Source organism: Trematomus bernacchii, unplaced genomic scaffold, assembly GCF_902827165.1.
Source record: "Trematomus bernacchii unplaced genomic scaffold, fTreBer1.1, whole genome shotgun sequence".
Taxonomy (NCBI): Eukaryota; Metazoa; Chordata; class Actinopteri; order Perciformes; family Nototheniidae; genus Trematomus; species Trematomus bernacchii.
Genome location: NW_022987698.1, coordinates 6,370,542 through 6,388,655, shown reverse-complemented (window position 1 = coordinate 6,388,655; position 18,114 = coordinate 6,370,542). Strand labels below are relative to the sequence as shown.

Sequence of the window (18,114 nt, the reverse complement as noted above, 5' to 3'; positions counted from 1 at the left end):
GCTGCGTGGGGTCTGGGTGCCGTGTAGGCAGGACGTTGCGCGGCTCACTGCTGCGAGGAGCGGACAGTGTGTTTGGTTCCCTTCCTGCTTGCTGCGTGGGATCTGCGAGACAGCGAGACATCGCAAATGGACGCGGGAAGCTGAGAGGCCCCCCCCCAGCGCGTCACAGTTTTGCCGCTGAGAGAGTGTGTGTGTGAGGAGCTCCACGGATTGGACCAATGGGTCCATTTGGGTATGGGCACGTCACTGTACCCAGGATGAAAACAATAGAAAAAGAGAAATCTCCAACGAGGCGTTCTGGGGCAGCATAGAAAGGTCTTTTCTGTGTTAGAGTTTTACTCGCTACAGGGTGTACTTTGAGGGTTTATGACTTTGCAGACCGTTTACATGCAGTACAACCGTCATAACACACAAGGGGACGGGTAATAACCGGAAAAGCATGACATGGGACCAAAGAATCACTTTGCTAGAACAGTGATAATAAAACAATGCTCCATAAGTCTGTGTGCTCAAAAAATAAATACATAATACATTTGTGCAATCCCTTTGCTAGAACAATACATCATAATACTTTGCCACTTTGCAATCTGTGCAAAATAATGAAAAGAAAGAAAATGCTGATATTTGGCAAACAAGTGTGTCTTATCACAGTATTATGACGCATTTCCACTACAGCGCGGAGCGCGGTTTAAGCGTACCGTGCACGGCCCGTTTTTGGTTGCGTTTCCACTAGGCGTAGTTCCGCTAGCGGGTACTTTTTCCACAGTTTTCTGGCTCTCCAAAATCGAGGTTCTTTCCGGGCCAACAACCGGGCTGAGTATGCTAAACTAGTGAGAGAATCGCTGGCAACTACAACAAAATGAACATATTTGACCGTGATTTAATTGTAATACACGTTTCAAAAATGATGCCGAAGTAACAACATACTGATACCGGTTAGTAAAAACCATGAATTAATGCTTTGATAAGTCTGCAGACAGACGGCAGGCGAAAAAACTTTTTAAATGCGTGTTTTCTGAATGGAGATCAGCTAATCTAACGCAATATATGCTCCGACCGTCCACTCACAACAACGGCCTATACAGACCTAAATAAACCAGTGACTGTATTCGCCATGACACAGGCAGTCTGTGGTTTGTACTTGTTTAACTTTTGTCTAGTTTCTGAACAGATATGAGGAGCTGTGAGCTCTGAGGGCTAACAGCTAACGGCTGATGTTGGTTTTGTGTTTCGCATTGAAGATGACCTCACGGCTCCGCCTACACTGCGTTACTATAGTTACTACCCCAGTCCCTAAACTGTAATGGAAACGCAGCATAAAGTGAGCCTGGCCTACCAAGGCCTAACTATACCGTACTGGGCCGTGCGAGGCCCTGCAGTGGAAATGCGCCATTAGTGGCTGCAATGAGCCTGTTTTGCACAGCACATTTCTTCAAAACGGGGTTGCAGGCTCAGTGGCGGCGCCAGAGATTTTCTTTTGGGGGTGCTGTGGGGTAGCTTGACGTTTCATAGAGGGTGCTCAAACATTTAGGGTTTCCCATTAATGTACCGGTCGCTACAGTTGAATTTTGTACTGCAACAATCCCCACGCAAATACACAGTGTACCCGCGACTGTTACAATGAAGGCTCGATAATCAGCTCAAGGCATATAGGTGTAAGCAGGGGTAAAGTGCTATTTTTATAAGTGGGGAGTGGACCTAACATCCTCTAGGGTGGTCCGGGGGCATGCTCCCCCGGGAAGATTTTTTTTTAAATATTGAAGTTAAAAGCATCAATCTGGTCCACTTTGAGAGCAAAATTACTGTAAACAGATTAACTTTTTCTTTATGGATATTTTACAAATCACTCCCCTTTTAAACTGTATTCTTGCTTTACTGTCATAGTATTTCATAACTGTTTTTCATTTATTCTCTTATTTTTTTATACCTATAATGATCATATAAACGTGTGCCTCGGAAATAATTGTTTACATTAATCGTGACCAAACCGTTTGAGACCCACTGAGATAACTAATCTCAGTGGGTAATCTAAACACTGAGAGAGTCCTTTACCTCACTGAGCTGAGGTTATCTGAGCCTCTCAGTCTGACAGGCGAGAGTTCTCCCTCCACCTTGTTGTTGAAAAAGCTCCTTATATCCGTTAGCATAGCTAGCTAGCACCAGATGCTAACAACAACAATCTCCGGTACCAGTGCGCGCTCTCTCTCTGTCTCTCGCTCGCGCACGCACAGAAAATGGCTCGTTCCACACACACACAGAGCCGAGCTTGAATGAAACACAGAGACCCAGACGTACTTGTACTGTACTGTAGCATATTATTTTCTAATCAATCATTTTTCAAATTATGAATTTCACACTAATATAAAAATAAAAAAGACATACATTTCTTGGAGGTGCTCTGGCTATCCTAGGGGTACCTGCAGCACCCCCTAGTGCCGCCCTGACGCCGCCTATTGACCTTCCATCCTCAAAATGTACATTACACACCTGTGTCGTACAGCGCCCTCATAAGTGTAACTTCCGCCGGTCATGCCGACGTCATAACAATTCTCTTTTCAATGTTTCCTCCTGGTCTCTGGCGCCCCCCTGTCATGCCTCTGCGCCCCCCAGAGGGGGCGCGCCCCCCACTTTGAGAAACACTGCAGTAATGACAGTATATTTTAGGTAATTATACACTAGACAACATTGATTAAATTACACCATGAATTCTTTATGTTTTGATTTGACACTTTGAGAAACACTGCAGTAATGACAGTATATTTTAGGTAATTATACACTAGACAACATTGATTAAATTACACCATGAATTCTTTATGTTTTGATTTGACAATTGTCATGAGATGTCTCTAAATGTTATAAAATGGGCTGGGTCTGGGCAAAAAACAAACACCCTATGTTTGGCTGTAATGCCACCAGTGATGCTTTAGAGGGGGCCAACCACTTTGAATGCGACCATATGACGATTTTGCAGGAAACAGTAGAGGAAGAAATCACACACATCAACAAAACCCTGCAGCTCAGTACGCTATCAAGGCAGCATTTTAGGAAAGCTGTCATATAACGTAGAGTTACGTTTTACTCTGACACCTCGTTCAATGCACTTAGAATAAAACATGTCGTGTGCAGAAGATACAGGGGAGCACGCGCTTGCAGATGGGGGAGAGGAGCTGCCTTTATGTGGGTCAGAGGAGCAGGGCTTTAAACCAGGACCGGGGGTCGGTGAACCCCCCTCCGCCAGGTTCCTGCAGGTGGAGCTGGAGCTGAACGCCCACCTCCGCCGGCTGTCCTTCAGTGAGCCCGTCCGGCACATCTACAACCCGCTGGAGTACGCCTGGGACACGCACCGCTGCTACGTGCAGAGGTACTGTCGGCCCGGACAGAGGATCCTGTTTCTAGGGATGAATCCGGGACCTTTCGGCATGGCACAGACCGGGGTGAGCACCGCGTTTAGATTTCTGTCAGTTAGCTTTTTTAACTTGGCGTACATGCACGGTGATCTGAATGCGGAAGTTAAAGGTGGGGTAGGTCATTTTGGAGAAACCAGCTCGAGATCGCTAGAATTTGAAAATACACAGCCGGAAAAAATCTGCCACTTCCTTACAGATAGGTCTCCTTTAAAATTAAGGATTCTCCAAAATAATCTGAATTTCGAGATCAAAATCTGACTTAGTTTCTCCCTTTGCAATTCTTTTTTCAAATTCAGTATTCCAAAAAAAAAAAATGCAATAATTGTGGCGGTAAAAGCCATACTCTTTTTTAGCCCCGAAATTCGAATTCCGAATTCTTAAAAGCAGGTTGAATTGTGAGATAAAAATCTGAATTATTTTCTCCCTTCGCTATTCTTTGAATACATTTAGTAATTACAAATAAAATTGAAATAGTGCAATAATTTCAATTTTATTTGTATTTACTTGTATTTTACTTGACTGAAGATGTCATCACATTCTGCATAATGTCATGTGATCACCGGTGAAGAAAGGCTCTTTGAAATCAGTGATGCGGAGTGCGATGACATCATTGTTGACGTCATGCAGAATGTAGTGACATCATCGGTGACATCACAGAGCCTCTCCTGAAAGTTTGCAAATAGAACTCAATTTGTGAACTCCACCAAGCAAAAGACTTACCACAAGTGCTTGCCCTGTGTAAAAAAGCTGATCGGCAGCTTTGATACCTTGCGGAGCATGATCACGTTGTGACGTCACTCCGAAGTGATGACGTCACCGATGAATACTTGAAATTATTATGGATTAATTACTAATCCCTTGTGTACTTCTGATAAAAATTATTTATGTGTAATGCTTTAAATATACAAATATGTGCTAAATATAATAGTTCTAAATTTGAACACTAGTGTGCGGCTGAATTGTATTATTTATAATGTATATGCCCTGTGTAAAAAAGCTGATCGGCAGCTTTGATAATAATACAATTCAGTCGCACACTAGTGTTCACATTTAGAACTATTATATTTAGCACATAATGTATATTTAAAGCATTACACATAAATAATTTTTATCAGAAGTACAAAAGGGATTAGTAATTCATCCATAATAACTTCAAGTATTCATCGGTGACGTCATCACTTCGGAGTGACGTCACAACGTGATCATGCTCCGCAAGGTATCAAAGCTGCCGATCAGCTTTTTTACACAGGGCAAGCACTTGTGGTAGTCTTTTGATAAATAAAGTACGATCTATCTATCTATCTGATAGATAGATCGTACTTTATGTATCTATCAAAAGAGTACCACAACTTGGTGGAGTTCACAATTTGAGTTCTATTTGCAAACTTTCAGGAGAGGCTATGTTTATTCGTGTATTTATGATAGTATTTATGATAGTCGTAATACAAGTCTTCCATTAGATTAATCTTTAAACAGCATTTTGCGGGGATAAAGTTTAAACTTGAATGTAGAGGATGGCTTTAGGAAACTTAACATCCAGTAATAAGAGGTTCAAACTCAAAATAGGTGGTAATGATGTAACAATGTTTTTGCTGTTAAGTTGTAGGCATTATATTATGGATTATATAGATTCTAGGTGAGAGAAGATAAAATAGTAATTGTTGCGGTGGCAAGTGAAACATATGTTTATTAAGACAAGCAAACTGTGATTACATTTTATGATTCATACTCATTTCAGATCTTTGTGTTCTTTTCTATAACACCTACATTATGTTAAAAACTGACTTGACTCTATTCACAAATCAGCTTATAATTGCATGTCTGAACATTTCATTAAACTTAAGAGGAAATGCACATTACATTAATAAATGATGAGGTATAATCTGTCAGTGTTTTAGTCCTCGTGCTAGCTTCAGCTTGAAAGTTGTATTTGTTGCACTTGTGGGTGGTAGGGCTAATATATTGCTCTGTGTGTGTAGGGGTGAAGCCGTATGCTTGTTCCATGTGTGACATGAGGTTTATTCAGCGTAACCACCTGGAGAGACACTGCCTCACTCATACGGGTATGCGCTCCTTCCCGTTCCCTCCCTACTGAGCGAGGCTCTGCTGCCTCCAACACAACGGGTCACAACAAACTCGAGTTTGGATTGTCAAGTCATTTGATGGGATGTTGAAACCAGCCTCAAAATACTTGCCCCAGCTTTTGGGCCACTATGTTGCGTAGATCTAGACCATGAAAACAACAAAATTCCACTTTGATCTACACATAATGAGTTGATGACGAGGCCTTTTAAAATATACATTTTCAGATGCTGAAACTACACTGTTGAAATTTACCATTAGGGCATTTTGCCCCAACTTTTTTATGAGTGTTGGAAATATAGTTTGCAATTAAAGTTTAGTAAGTGAAAAATGCAGCCAGTTTGTTGCTACTGGGCGCTAAAATAGATTCATTGACTGTGTATTTGTGTGCAATTTCAGGAGAGAAGCCATTTGCTTGTGACATGTGTGATATGAGGTTTATCCAGCGCTACCACCTTGAGAGACACAAGCGTGTCCATAGTGGGGAGAAGCCTTACCAGTGTGAGCGGTGCCAGCAGGTATGCTCAAGATGTCACCTTAAATGAGTTCATTGGGTCAAATCTTGGATGTATAAAATATAAAGATTTCTTGATGTTTACAAAATGCAGTCATGTTGTTTTCTCTTGGTCTTTATACCTATTGAAACAGATTTACCACACACATTTACTTTAATAATAACTAATAACTACTAACTAGTATAATAACTAACTATATCCATGTTGTCTGTTTTGAAGAACTTTTCACGGACAGACAGGCTGTTGCGGCACCGGCGGTTGTGCCAGGGTCGCGGCGTAGCCAAAGTGGAGAACCAGCCGTGCTGCGAACCGCGCCCGTACGGCCAGGAGCCTCCCCCCGCCCCTCAGACCTGGAGCCCCCTGCACCCCCCTCCAGGCCGACTGGCAGTCTGACATTCCACCCTCCCCACATCCACAACCACGCCAGAGAGCGGAGGAGCCACAGGGTTTCTTCTTCTGCGCTGAGTGACGCCACACTCCAGCGCCGACCCATCTGCAGCTCCAGTCTTGGGATTACTGATGATCGAGGGACATTTGTGTCTTTGTTTTGTTGACTTTTTACTGTGTTTCCTTTCCTCCCCCCGTTTTTTTAAAGACGAGACTTTTCTGTGATGAACAGTGGTCCTGTTTTGTACTTAATCTATTTGATTTTTGCAAAAAAAAAACGTTTTTATCGTTGTTCAAATATATCTGCATTTGGTGGTACTCGGGAAGGGCTGTAGGTATTGTTTATCCAGACGTGTTGGCAACAACAAAATGGGATGACGTGGTGCTGAGGAAAAGTATTTGAGCTTCTTTCTGATTTTCATGTGGCCCATTTTGTAAAACACAAGAATCGTCACTTTGGTCGTTTAAATATTAAAACTGAACTTTCCTTCCAGGTAAAGCAAGGAGAGCGCTATGTTTGCACTATGTAGCAAACAGAGTGCTAAGCATCGGTCTGAATGTGATCTGAACAATAGGATTTTCCTGACTTTATCAACATGGGAGGTACAGTTTTAATAATAGTTTTGTGTAAATCGAAAATGTTTATTTTAATTTGAGACTAAATTAGGGATGTTTGTGTGTGCACGAAATGGGCCAAAAAACCAGCTGATCATAAGAAATGAGGTCAAACACTCCTCTGCCTCTGTTTCTGAGATATCCTACGGAAACCTGAGTAACTAAGTGTTTTTTAAAACAAAAGTAATATCAAACCAGGACTTCCAGGAAGTGGTGAAGAGGTGCAGCCTGCAGGTCTGGGTCCCAGGATTATCACCTGTGTGTCTCATGTTCTGTGTCATGTGTGACGTGCTGAGGACTCGGGGAAAGGGCCCATGATGGCCCCCGTATATATTTTCAGCTGTGTGTGTATATATATATATATATATATATACAGTATATAAGCAGAGATCCCCAGTACGTACAGGAAGGCCTCTGCTCGATCGGTCTATAGATTCTTGTTCTGAATAGCACAGGTTGGCCACTTGAAGTCCCATTATGTTGTCTGTACAGATACTCTCATGTGAGATCAGCGAGGGTATACAAAATCTTGTGGCCTTAGTGTGTTTTGTTTCTTTTCTTTTGCCTTGTTTCTCAGCTGTTTATTTTTGTGGATCAGATGTATTAACTAAGAAGAGACAGCCAGTCTTCATCATGGTATGTTTTAGTTTTTTTAATCCTAAAGCCGCCATGGTTACAGAATGTTGACGGCTTCAGTGGCGCTAAAACAAACTAATGTGTTCTCCTGTCGACCTAGGTTGTCTTTTGATGATGATTAATATTTTGGGTCATTGTTACTGATACACACAGTATGTAAGGAGCCCCCGAGTGTTTGACAGTCCTTGTGAGAAGTCGGTAGAGCTGACCCACTGCAGCGCTCTGGCAGAATCAGCACGTGCTCGACTCTGCTACACACTAACAATTGCCTTTTTATCCAAATATTATGTGGTTGGTGTGTAATAATGGATGTCTGTCATGTCATTGGGTTTAGCCTTAAGTAAGTGCGGATACACAAAGTAATCATCGTAGTGCTAAATGATATTGTAACAAACAATTTATTTTCACCTATCATGACCTTTGATCGTACTGTGTAAAAGTCTTTGGCGGTCAGACAGCAGAGAGCAGTTAAACGGAGTGTGGGGGGGGGTGGGCACTTTGCCGCCTATTGAAGAAGTTTCTCAAACTTGATCCTTTCTGTGACTGATGGGCTAACGTTAGCATCGTCCTAACTGTTATGTTTAAGCCAGTAATGTCAGTGTGTGTGTGTGGGAGACGGACATGTTAAGTCTTCACAACTGCCAGAGCGACGTCTCAGAGCCCAGCTACCTTCAGGGGACAGAATTTTTTGTCCTTTTTATTTCAAGGTCCAGATAAGCTTCGGTGAATGTGGAGATGGAATCCCCGAGTGCATTATCTGGTCTCTGGAGGAACAGATGTTTGTTACAATAAGACGAATATCACTGATTTAAGTGGTATTTTACAACAAGTATTATCGGAAACGTTTCTTTCAAGTGGTCAATGATATCAAGGCAAAGTTGTGCGATGGTTTAAGTGTGTACAGAGATGGGATTTCACATGTTTTGATGAGCAAAGAGGCCAAGTTTGAGAAATGCATTCATTTGCTCTGGAAACACTATTCCAAATCAGTGGAGGAGATACAGCTGGTGCAAGCACATACTCAAATGGCTAAAGGGCAGAACAGTACATAGTTGACATCCACTTGTTAATATCTTTTTATGTCTTTTATTGTTTTTAGTCTCAATCTCATTGTTAAAACGCAATAGAATCCTTGAGTCTCAGATCATTTGTTTATAAGATTGAGGTTTAATTTTTCAGACGGATCCGAGGATTTATTTCTCTGAGATGTTCTCATCACATTTTGATGATTGTTTCAAGGACCTTTTTTTATTCTGATGAAATTGTAAACACTGGAGTGAAAAGGAAAAAAAGACAAAAAAAGAAAGATGGTTATTTTTTCCTTCAGACTGTACTAGATTTTAGGTTTTAGACAAAGCCTATTTCTCCTCAACTTGACACAGAAGGTGGACAAACATTTTGGATCAGTACAGTTGGGAGCCCAGTATGTTTGATCATTTTGACATTATAGGCAGTAGTACCACAAGAAAAATGTTTTCTTTCTCATATTGAAGTCCCTGGTATTTGTAGTAAATTATATTGATAATGGTATTAGATGAACAACAGCATAACAGTAGCTATCACAGATTAGTTGTTTTCTTTATTAGTCTTGCATGCAGAGTTATGGTCCTCAGTTAAGACAGGATCTTGATATGATTATTTTGTGTAGGAAAATGAGTGCATAAGAATAACTTCCTAAAAAGATGTTACAATGATTATTGTAAATGGGCTAACTAACATGTACCCTTGTGATCCAATTAGTTTCAACTATATGAAAATCAGAGGAGAGGCTTCTTACTATTATGCTGAAATAAAAGAATTTGTAAAGGACCTTTTGTATGCTTACTGGCTTTGTTGACTTCATTTTGATGTTTTTAGTTTCTCACAGTTAAGTATAAAAGTGGAGACAATAAATGTTGCATCTTATTTAGACCATCAGGCCAAACAGCACACATGTTTTCCAGGGCCTCTCAACAGGTCGAGGGTTAGACGTTAGATACAACTCTAAATGGAAAATATTTATGCCCATGACACAGTAAATGCAGTAAACCAGTTTTTCCCGTCAGGGCCCCCCTTTGGAGAAAAAAAAAAGTCGGGCCCCCCCCAACACAAAATGTCACGTAATGGGCCAAGTTAACATTTATTAAAGGTCCCATGACATGCCATTTCTACTGATTCATAATTCCATTGTGAGGTCTACTAGATAGATTTATATTGTGCATTTTCCAAACTCACATTGGTTTCTCATACAGCATCTCTGTATAGTATGTGTATTCACTCTGTCCTAAATGGCTTGTTGGAGCTCCCTGCCCCCCCCCTCTCCCTGTGAGCCCACTGTGCTCTGATTGGTCAGCTCGCCCACTCTGTTCTGATGAGTCTACCACCGTTACGCGGAACATCAGTGATTATGTGTTAACATGGCGTTAGCAACCAGAAATGACACCAGTAATGACAAACAGATGAGAATGCTGCGTTGGGGTCTGGGTGCCGTGTAGGCAGGACGTTGCGCGGGGCTCACTGCTGGCGAGGAACGGACAGTGTGTGTTGGTTCCCTTCCCTCTGCTTGCTGGCGTTGGATCTGCGAGACAGCGAGACTAATCGCAAATGGACGCGGGAAGCTGAGAGGCTGCAGCACCCTAAAGCAACACCCCCATCTGCGAAGGACTCCACTAGCACCCCCCCCCCCCCCCCCCCCCCCCCAGCGCGTCAGAAAACGTTTTGCCGCTGAGAGAGTGTGGTGTGTGAGGAGTCTCCACGGATTGGACCAATGGGTCCATTGGGTATGGACACGTCACTGTACCAGGATGAAAACAATAGAAAAAGAGAAATCTCCAACGAGGCGTTCTGGGCAGCATAGAAAGGTCTTTTCTGTGTTAGAGTTTTACTCGCTACAGGGTGTACTTTGAGGGTTTATGACTTTGCAGACCGTTTACATGCAGTACAACCGTCATAACACACAAGGGGACGGGTAATAAACCGGAAAAGCATGACATGGGACCAAAGAATCACTTTGCTAGAACAGTGATAATAAACAATGCTCCATAAGTCTGTGTGCTCAAAAAATAAATACATAATACATTTGTGCAATCCCTTTGCTAGAACAATACATCATAATACTTTGCCACTTTGCAATCTGTGCAAAATAATGAAAAGAAAGAAAATGCTGATATTTGGCAAACAAGTGTGTCTTATCACAGTATTATGACGCATTTCCACTACAGCGCGGAGCGTGGTTTAAGCGTACCGTGCACGGCCCGTTTTTGGTTGCGTTTCCACTAGGCGTAGTTCCGCTAGCGGGTACTTTTTCCACAGTTTTCTGGCTCTCCAAAATCGAGGTTCTTTCCGGGCCAACAACCGAGCTGAGTATGCTAAACTAGTGAGAGAATCGCTGGCAACTACAACAAAATGAACATATTTGACCGTGATTTAATTGTAATACACGTTTCAAAAATGATGCCGAAGTAAGTAACAACATACTGATACCGGTTAGTAAAAACCATGAATTAATGCTTTGATAAGTCTGCAGACAGACGGCAGGTGAAAAAACTTTTTAAATGCGTGTTTTCTGAATGGAGATCAGCTAATCTAACGCAATATATGCTCCGACCGTCCACTCACAACAACGGCCTATACAGACCTAAATAAACCAGTGACTGTATTCGCCATGACACAGGCAGTCTGTGGTTTGTACTTGTTTAACTTTTGTCTAGTTTCTGAACAGATATGAGGAGCTGTGAGCTCTGAGGGCTAACAGCTAACGGCTGATGTTGGTTTTGTGTTTCGCATTGAAGATGACCTCACGGCTCCGCCTACACTGCGTTACTATAGTTACTACCCCAGTCCCTAAACTGTAATGGAAACGCAGCATAAAGTGAGCCTGGCCTACCAAGGCCTAACTATACCGTACTGGGCCGTGCGAGGCCCTGCAGTGGAAATGCGCCATTAGTGGCTGCAATGAGCCTGTTTTGCACAGCACATTTCTTCAAAACGGGGTTGCAGGCTCAGTGGCGGCGCCAGAGATTTTCTTTTGGGGTGCTGTGGGGTAGCTTGACGTTTCATAGAGGGTGCTCAAACATTTAGGGTTTCCCATTAATGTACCGGTCGCTACAGTTGAATTTTGTACTGCAACAATCCCCACGCAAATACACAGTGTACCCGCGACTGTTACAATGAAGGCTCGATAATCAGCTCACGGCATATAGGTGTAAGCAGGGGTAAAGTGCTATTTTTATAAGTGGGGAGTGGACCTAACACCCTCTAGGGCTCTTTTTAAATATTGAAGTTAAAAGCATCAATCTGGTGCACTTGAACTGTAAACAGATTTACTTTTTCTTTATGGATATTTTACAAATCACTCCCCTTTTAAACTCTATTCTTGTTTTACTGTCATAGTATTTCATAACTGTTTTTCATTTATTCTCTTATTTTTTTATACCTATAATGATCATATAAACGTGTGCCTCGGAAATAATTGTTTACATTAATCGTGACCAAACCGTTTGAGACCCACTGAGATAACTAATCTCAGTGGGTAATCTAAACACTGAGAGAGTCCTTTACCTCACTGAGCTGAGGTTATCTGAGCCTCTCAGTCTGACAGGCGAGAGTTCTCCCTCCACCTTGTTGTTGAAAAAGCTCCTTATATCCGTTAGCATAGCTAGCTAGCACCAGATGCTAACAACAACAATCTCCGGTACCAGTGCGCGCTCTCTCTCTGTCTCTCGCTCGCGCACGCACAGAAAATGGCTTCGTTCCACACACACACAGAGCCGAGCTTGAATGAAACACAGAGACCCAGACGTACTTGTACTGTACTGTAGCATATTATTTTCTAATCAATCATTTTTCAAATTATGAATTTCACACTAATATAAAAATAAAAAAGACATACATTTCTTGGAGGTGCTCTGGCTATCCTAGGGGTACCTGCAGCACCCCCTAGTGCCGCCCTGACGCCGCCTATTGACCTTCCATCCTCAAAATGTACATTACACACCTGTGTCGTACAGCGCCCTCATAAATGTAACTTCCACCGGTCATGCCGACGTCATAACAATTCTCTTTTCAATGTTTCCTCCTGGTCTCTGGCGCCCCCCTGTCATGCCTCTGCGCCCCCAGAGGGGGCGCGCCCCCCACTTTGAGAAACACTGCAGTAATGACAGTATATTTTAGGTAATTATACACTAGACAACATTGATTAAATTACACCATGAATTCTTTATGTTTTGATTTGACACTTTGAGAAACACTGCAGTAATGACAGTATATTTTAGGTAATTATACACTAGACAACATTGATTAAATTACACCATGAATTCTTATGTTTTGATTTGACAATTGTCATGAGATGTCTCTAAATGTTATAAAATGGGCTGGGTCTGGGCAAAAAACAAACACCCTATGTTTGGCTGTAATGCCACCAGTGATGCTTTAGAGGGGGCCAACCACTTTGAATGCGACCATATGACGATTTTGCAGGAAACAGTAGAGGAAGAAATCACACACATCAACAAAACCCTGCAGCTCAGTACGCTATCAAGGCAGCATTTTAGGAAAGCTGTCATATAACGTAGAGTTACGTTTTACTCTGACACCTCGTTCAATGCACTTAGAATAAAACATGTCGTGTGCAGAAGATACAGGGGAGCACGAGCTTGCAGATGGGGGAGAGGAGCTGCCTTTATGTGGGTCAGAGGAGCAGGGCTTTAAACCAGGACCGGGGGTCGGTGAACCCCCCTCCGCCAGGTTCGGCAGGTGGAGCTGGAGCTGAACGCCCACCTCCGCCGGCTGTCCTTCAGTGAGGCCCGTCCGGCACATCTACAACCCGCTGGAGTACGCCTGGGACACGCACCGCTGCTAAGTGCAGAGGTACTGTCGGCCCGGACAGAGGATCCTGTTCTAGGGATGAATCCGGGACCTTTCGGCATGGCACAGACCGGGGTGAGCACCGCGTTTAGATTTCTGTCAGTTAGCTTTTTTAACTTGGCGTACATGCACGGTGATCTGAATGCGGAAGTTAAAGGTGGGGTAGGTCATTTTGGAGAAACCAGCTCGAGATCGCTAGAATTTGAAAATACACAGCCGGAAAAAATCTGCCACTTCCTTACAGATAGGTCTCCTTTAAATTAAGGATTCTCCAAAATAATCTGAATTTCGAGATCAAAATCTGACTTAGTTTCTCCCTTTGCAATTCTTTTTTCAAATTCAGTATTCCAAAAAAAAAATGCAATAATTGTGGCGGTAAAAGCCATACTCTTTTTTAGCCCCGAAATTCGAATTCCGAATTCTTAAAAGCAGGTTGAATTGTGAGATAAAAATCTGAATTATTTTCTCCCTTCGCTATTCTTTGAATACATTTAGTAATTACAAATAAAATTGAAATAGTGCAATAATTTCAATTTTATTTGTATTTACTTGTATTTTACTTGACTGAAGATGTCATCACATCTGCATAATGTCATGTGATCACCGGTGAAGGAAAGGCTCTTTGAAATCAGTGATGCGGAGTGCGATGACATCATTGTTGACGTCATGCAGAATGTAGTGACATCATCGGTGACATCACAGAGCCTCTCCTGAAAGTTTGCAAATAGAACTCAATTTGTGAACTCCACCAAGGCAAAAGACTTACCACAAGTGCTTGCCCTGTGTAAAAAGCTGATCGGCAGCTTTGATACCTTGCGGAGCATGATCACGTTGTGACGTCACTCCGAAGTGATGACGTCACCGATGAATACTTGAAATTATTATGGATTAATTACTAATCCCTTGTGTACTTCTGATAAAAATTATTTATGTGTAATGCTTTAAATATACAAATATGTGCTAAATATAATAGTTCTAAATTTGAACACTAGTGTGCGGCTGAATTGTATTATTTATAATGTATATGCCCTGTGTAAAAAAGCTGATCGGCAGCTTTGATAATGCTAATGTCTTTTGCTTGGTGGAGTTCACAATTTGAGTTCTATTTGCAAACTTTCAGGAGAGGCTCTGTGATGTCACCGATGATGTCACTACATTCTGCATGACGTCAACAATGATGTCATCGCACTCCACATCACTGATTTCAAAGAGCCTTTCTTCACCGGTGATCACATGACATTATGCAGAATGTGATGACATCTTCAGTCAAGTAAAATACAAGTAAATACAAATAAAATTGAAATTCTTGCACTATTTCAATTTCATTTGTATTTACTAAATGTATTCAAAGCATAGCGAAGGGAGAAAATAATTCAGATTTTTATCTCACAATTCAACCTGCTTTTAAGAATTCGGAATTTGAATTCCGGGGCTAAAAAAGAGTATGGCTTTTACCGCCACAATTATTGCACCATGATTTAGCACCATTTAAAGGCCTTAAAAACAGTGTGCAATGCCCCTTTAAGTGACTCAGTTTGCAAATATTGAACAATTATTAGTAAGAATTTCTGAATTATCGATGTAATTGATCAGATTTTAGTTTAAAGACTTGCTGGATTGTTTGCAGCGTAACATTCCTACAACATTTCACTGGAGCTCCGCGGGCGGCAGATCTATCCGAAGACAGGTTTCTTCCACAGTGCCTTGTTGTATATTCTGTACACTTCATTTGTTTTACATGCGTGTTTCCCTTTTTTTTTGTATATTGTGCAATGTTATATACGTATTATATAATCACGTGGCTGTACATTTTATACTGTAAGTCTTTGCCTTATTTTTTCTCCTGATGATCACTTCATGGTCATTTTCCTTAAGATTAAAATCTTGTTGTATTTTTCTCTACGCAACCATGCAACTGACAGGTTATCTTTGACACATTACTGGTATTTCGTTTTTGTATCTGTATTAGCTGTATCATGTATTGAAAGGATGATTATAACAATAAATGATTACATATTTGGTCTCAATACCACTATTAACATTGTGACATAACCCCCCCCCCCCCCCCCCCCCCTTTTCTAAATTCACATTTAGAATTTTGAGATCTAAATCATAATTTATCTGAGAATGCTTAGTTTTAATTCAGAATACGGGAAAAAAAGGGTTCAAATTTAAATCTCAAAAATCTAATTTTAATCTAGAAATTCCAATTTTTTTTTTAAATAAACCTAGTTCAAACTATAGTTTCCTATTTTTTTTCTAACCAGTTGCTGGTGTGCTGTTTACCTTTAACCAACACAAATCAGTGTCAAGTACTGCAGTAAATGATGTGGTAAAAAAACAAATATCTACTTTTCTGGCCACAGGTCCCCTTTGGTGAGGTGAGCTCAGTTGTGGATTGGCTGCAGATCACAGGGGAGGTGGGTCATCCTCAGGACGAGCATCCAAAGCGGCGGATCACAGGACTTGCCTGCACTCAGAAGGAAGTGAGCGGCGCACGTTTCTGGGGCTTCTTCAGGAAGCTGTGTGGTGAACCAGCACTGTTCTTCCAGCACTGCTTTGTGCACAATCTATGCCCGCTCATGTTCCTCGGGGCCAGTGGGAAAAATCTAACCCCCCCTGAGCTGCCTGCAGGTGAGCGGGAGGCCCTCCTCGCCCTGTGTGACATTGCTCTGTGCCAGGCAGTGGAGGCTCTGGGTGTCTCCATGGTGATCGGGGTTGGGAGGGTGGCAGAGCAGCGAGCGAGGAAAGCCCTGTCAGCAGCAGGGGTTAGGGTCCGAGTCGAGGGCATTATGCACCCGTCACCCAGGAACCCTCGAGCCAATAAGGGCTGGGAGGAAGTAGCCAGAGCCAAGCTGGAAGAACTCGGTGTGTTGTCACTGCTGAACAAGGACAACCTGTGAGCTAACACACCATCTCTGACACGTGCCTTATCAACAGCAGCGCACTACCTCGACCAGGATGTGAGAAGTTTGAGTTAGAGACTTTAGTGTGTGTGATGTGATCAATGGGTTAGTGTTCTTCTTAAAAGGGCAGGATCACAATTCCCCTTACAGATCAGTCTGTATTTGAGCTGCTCCAAGGAGATCTCGTCATACTATCCCACGTCTGGCGTCACAACTGTCAGCGGATGCAAACTTTAATTTTCTGTAAACATTGATTTGTCTGTTTATCTGAAGGTAGCATGCTGAGCACAGCACTATGGTATTAGGCATTTATTGTAAGAAAAAACCAACACTACTGTCTGTACTGTATATGCGTGTAAGTCTATAGTCAAAGTGTAAGCTCAGTGTTTGGTGAGAATGCTGTGTTTAGGAGTTGTTGTCAGGTAATAGCATTAATTGAACTTCTTAGGAATATATTAATACAGGCATTACAAATTGTCCGGACATGTATCCTGTGTATTGGGACACACACTGGCCACTAAACATGTCGAAAGAAAGAAATTGATTTCACAATGCGGTGCTTTCCATGCACATATTAGGTATTTTAATTTACCTTAAAAAAGGTATTCAATCATTTACCAAATTGAACATTTATCATTATGCCCGTCATTTTTACATTATATAAACAAGGTCTTTCATGTCCTATGTTTCCGAAGAAAATTAAGCTGTATAGGTGCAGTCCTCAGGAAGAAAAACAAGTACTCGGAGTAGTAGCCTGTTACAGCAGCTCCTACTCACCGCTGAGTAGTTTATTTTATATTCCCCTGTTTAGCGTGCTTTTATATGATTTATTTTATACTTATTTTATGTGTGCTTGCCTTTTTACTTATTATGTTGATCTTCGACTCTACTTTTGTCTGCACTGTCCCTTTGCTGTATCACTGTACATTACCTCGCTGTGGGACAAATACAGGCTTTCTTATTCTGATACTCACTGTAGCATTTACATGGTAACCTTACAAAGTTCAGAAAAATATTTTGTAGATGTTGTAAATATTTGATACTGGACCACCGTACAATACTATTTATTGTATTCTTTATTTAAATGTCTTATTCATTGTTTTTATTTCAATAATGTATTTTATATGTTCAAACTACGATTGTATCCACAATGTGAACAATTGTGAGTATTTCTTGTCTCAGCACTTGCTGTTTAAATAATTATAGAATAACTGAATGTGTCTCCCTCTGTTGCTGAAGACGAAGATGAAAGATAAAGGCTTACTGACAACAGGCTGATCATTTGCATAGGGTTGTGTTGCTATGGGTGTTAACCTTTTAGTTATTGCCACACTCACTGTGAGCTCATTTTAAAGGTGCAGTGTGGTCTGGCTGCCCATTTATTCTGACAGTTTAATACACTAATGTAAATGTTTAGTTTTCAAACCATCTGTCACGTATAAGCGTTCTGTTTTTGATTTGGTTTTGTGTTTGTGATTCCCCTGAATTGTTATTGAATGTGGGTTTGTGCTGAAACTACACTGCCATCTTGTGTTCGTAAGTGAGATCAAGATTCTTACGCAATCAGCGACAGTTCTGGTTCAAAAGACTGATTTACAGAGTATTATTAGCATAGGCTGTATCCCATATCACTGAAACATGAAAGTGCTGATGAGTTTTACACAAAACACTGTTAAAAACAATGAAGCTTATTATTGCTTCATAGAGAGGTTTGTAGGAAAA

General features: G+C 41.6%; 2 protein-coding genes across 2 annotated transcripts; both read left to right on the top strand.

Moving 5' to 3' along the window:
• Nucleotides 1–2,964: 2,964 nt before the first annotated feature.
• Nucleotides 2,965–17,664, top strand: smug1 (single-strand-selective monofunctional uracil-DNA glycosylase 1). Its single transcript, XM_034139032.1, has 2 exons — nucleotides 2,965–3,434; nucleotides 15,853–17,664. The coding sequence occupies exons 1-2, from the start codon at nucleotides 3,114–3,116 to the stop codon at nucleotides 16,387–16,389; spliced, it is 858 nt and encodes a 285-aa protein (XP_033994923.1). The 5' UTR covers nucleotides 2,965–3,113; the 3' UTR covers nucleotides 16,390–17,664.
• On the top strand, nucleotides 4,853–7,641 carry LOC117489592 (zinc finger protein 740-like). Its single transcript, XM_034139033.1, has 3 exons — nucleotides 4,853–5,470; nucleotides 5,889–6,007; nucleotides 6,224–7,641. Exons 1-3 carry the CDS (start codon nucleotides 5,410–5,412, stop codon nucleotides 6,395–6,397), a joined length of 354 nt encoding a protein of 117 aa, XP_033994924.1. The 5' UTR covers nucleotides 4,853–5,409; the 3' UTR covers nucleotides 6,398–7,641.
• Nucleotides 17,665–18,114: the final 450 nt, after the last annotated feature.

What these genes read in the sequence shown, in the direction of transcription:
- LOC117489592 (XM_034139033.1), top strand. Translation starts at nt 5,410, where the DNA reads ATGTGTGACATGAGGTTTATTCAGCGTAACCACCTGGAGAGACACTGC. An exon ending in ACACTGCCTCACTCATACGG is followed by an intron (nt 5,471 to 5,888) that starts GTATGCGCTCCT and finishes GTGCAATTTCAG; the next exon opens with GAGAGAAGCCATTTGCTTGT. An exon ending in AGTGTGAGCGGTGCCAGCAG is followed by an intron (nt 6,008 to 6,223) that starts GTATGCTCAAGA and finishes TCTGTTTTGAAG; the next exon opens with AACTTTTCACGGACAGACAG.
- smug1 (XM_034139032.1), top strand. Translation starts at nt 3,114, where the DNA reads ATGTCGTGTGCAGAAGATACAGGGGAGCACGCGCTTGCAGATGGGGGA. An exon ending in TCGGCATGGCACAGACCGGG is followed by an intron (nt 3,435 to 15,852) that starts GTGAGCACCGCG and finishes TTCTGGCCACAG; the next exon opens with GTCCCCTTTGGTGAGGTGAG.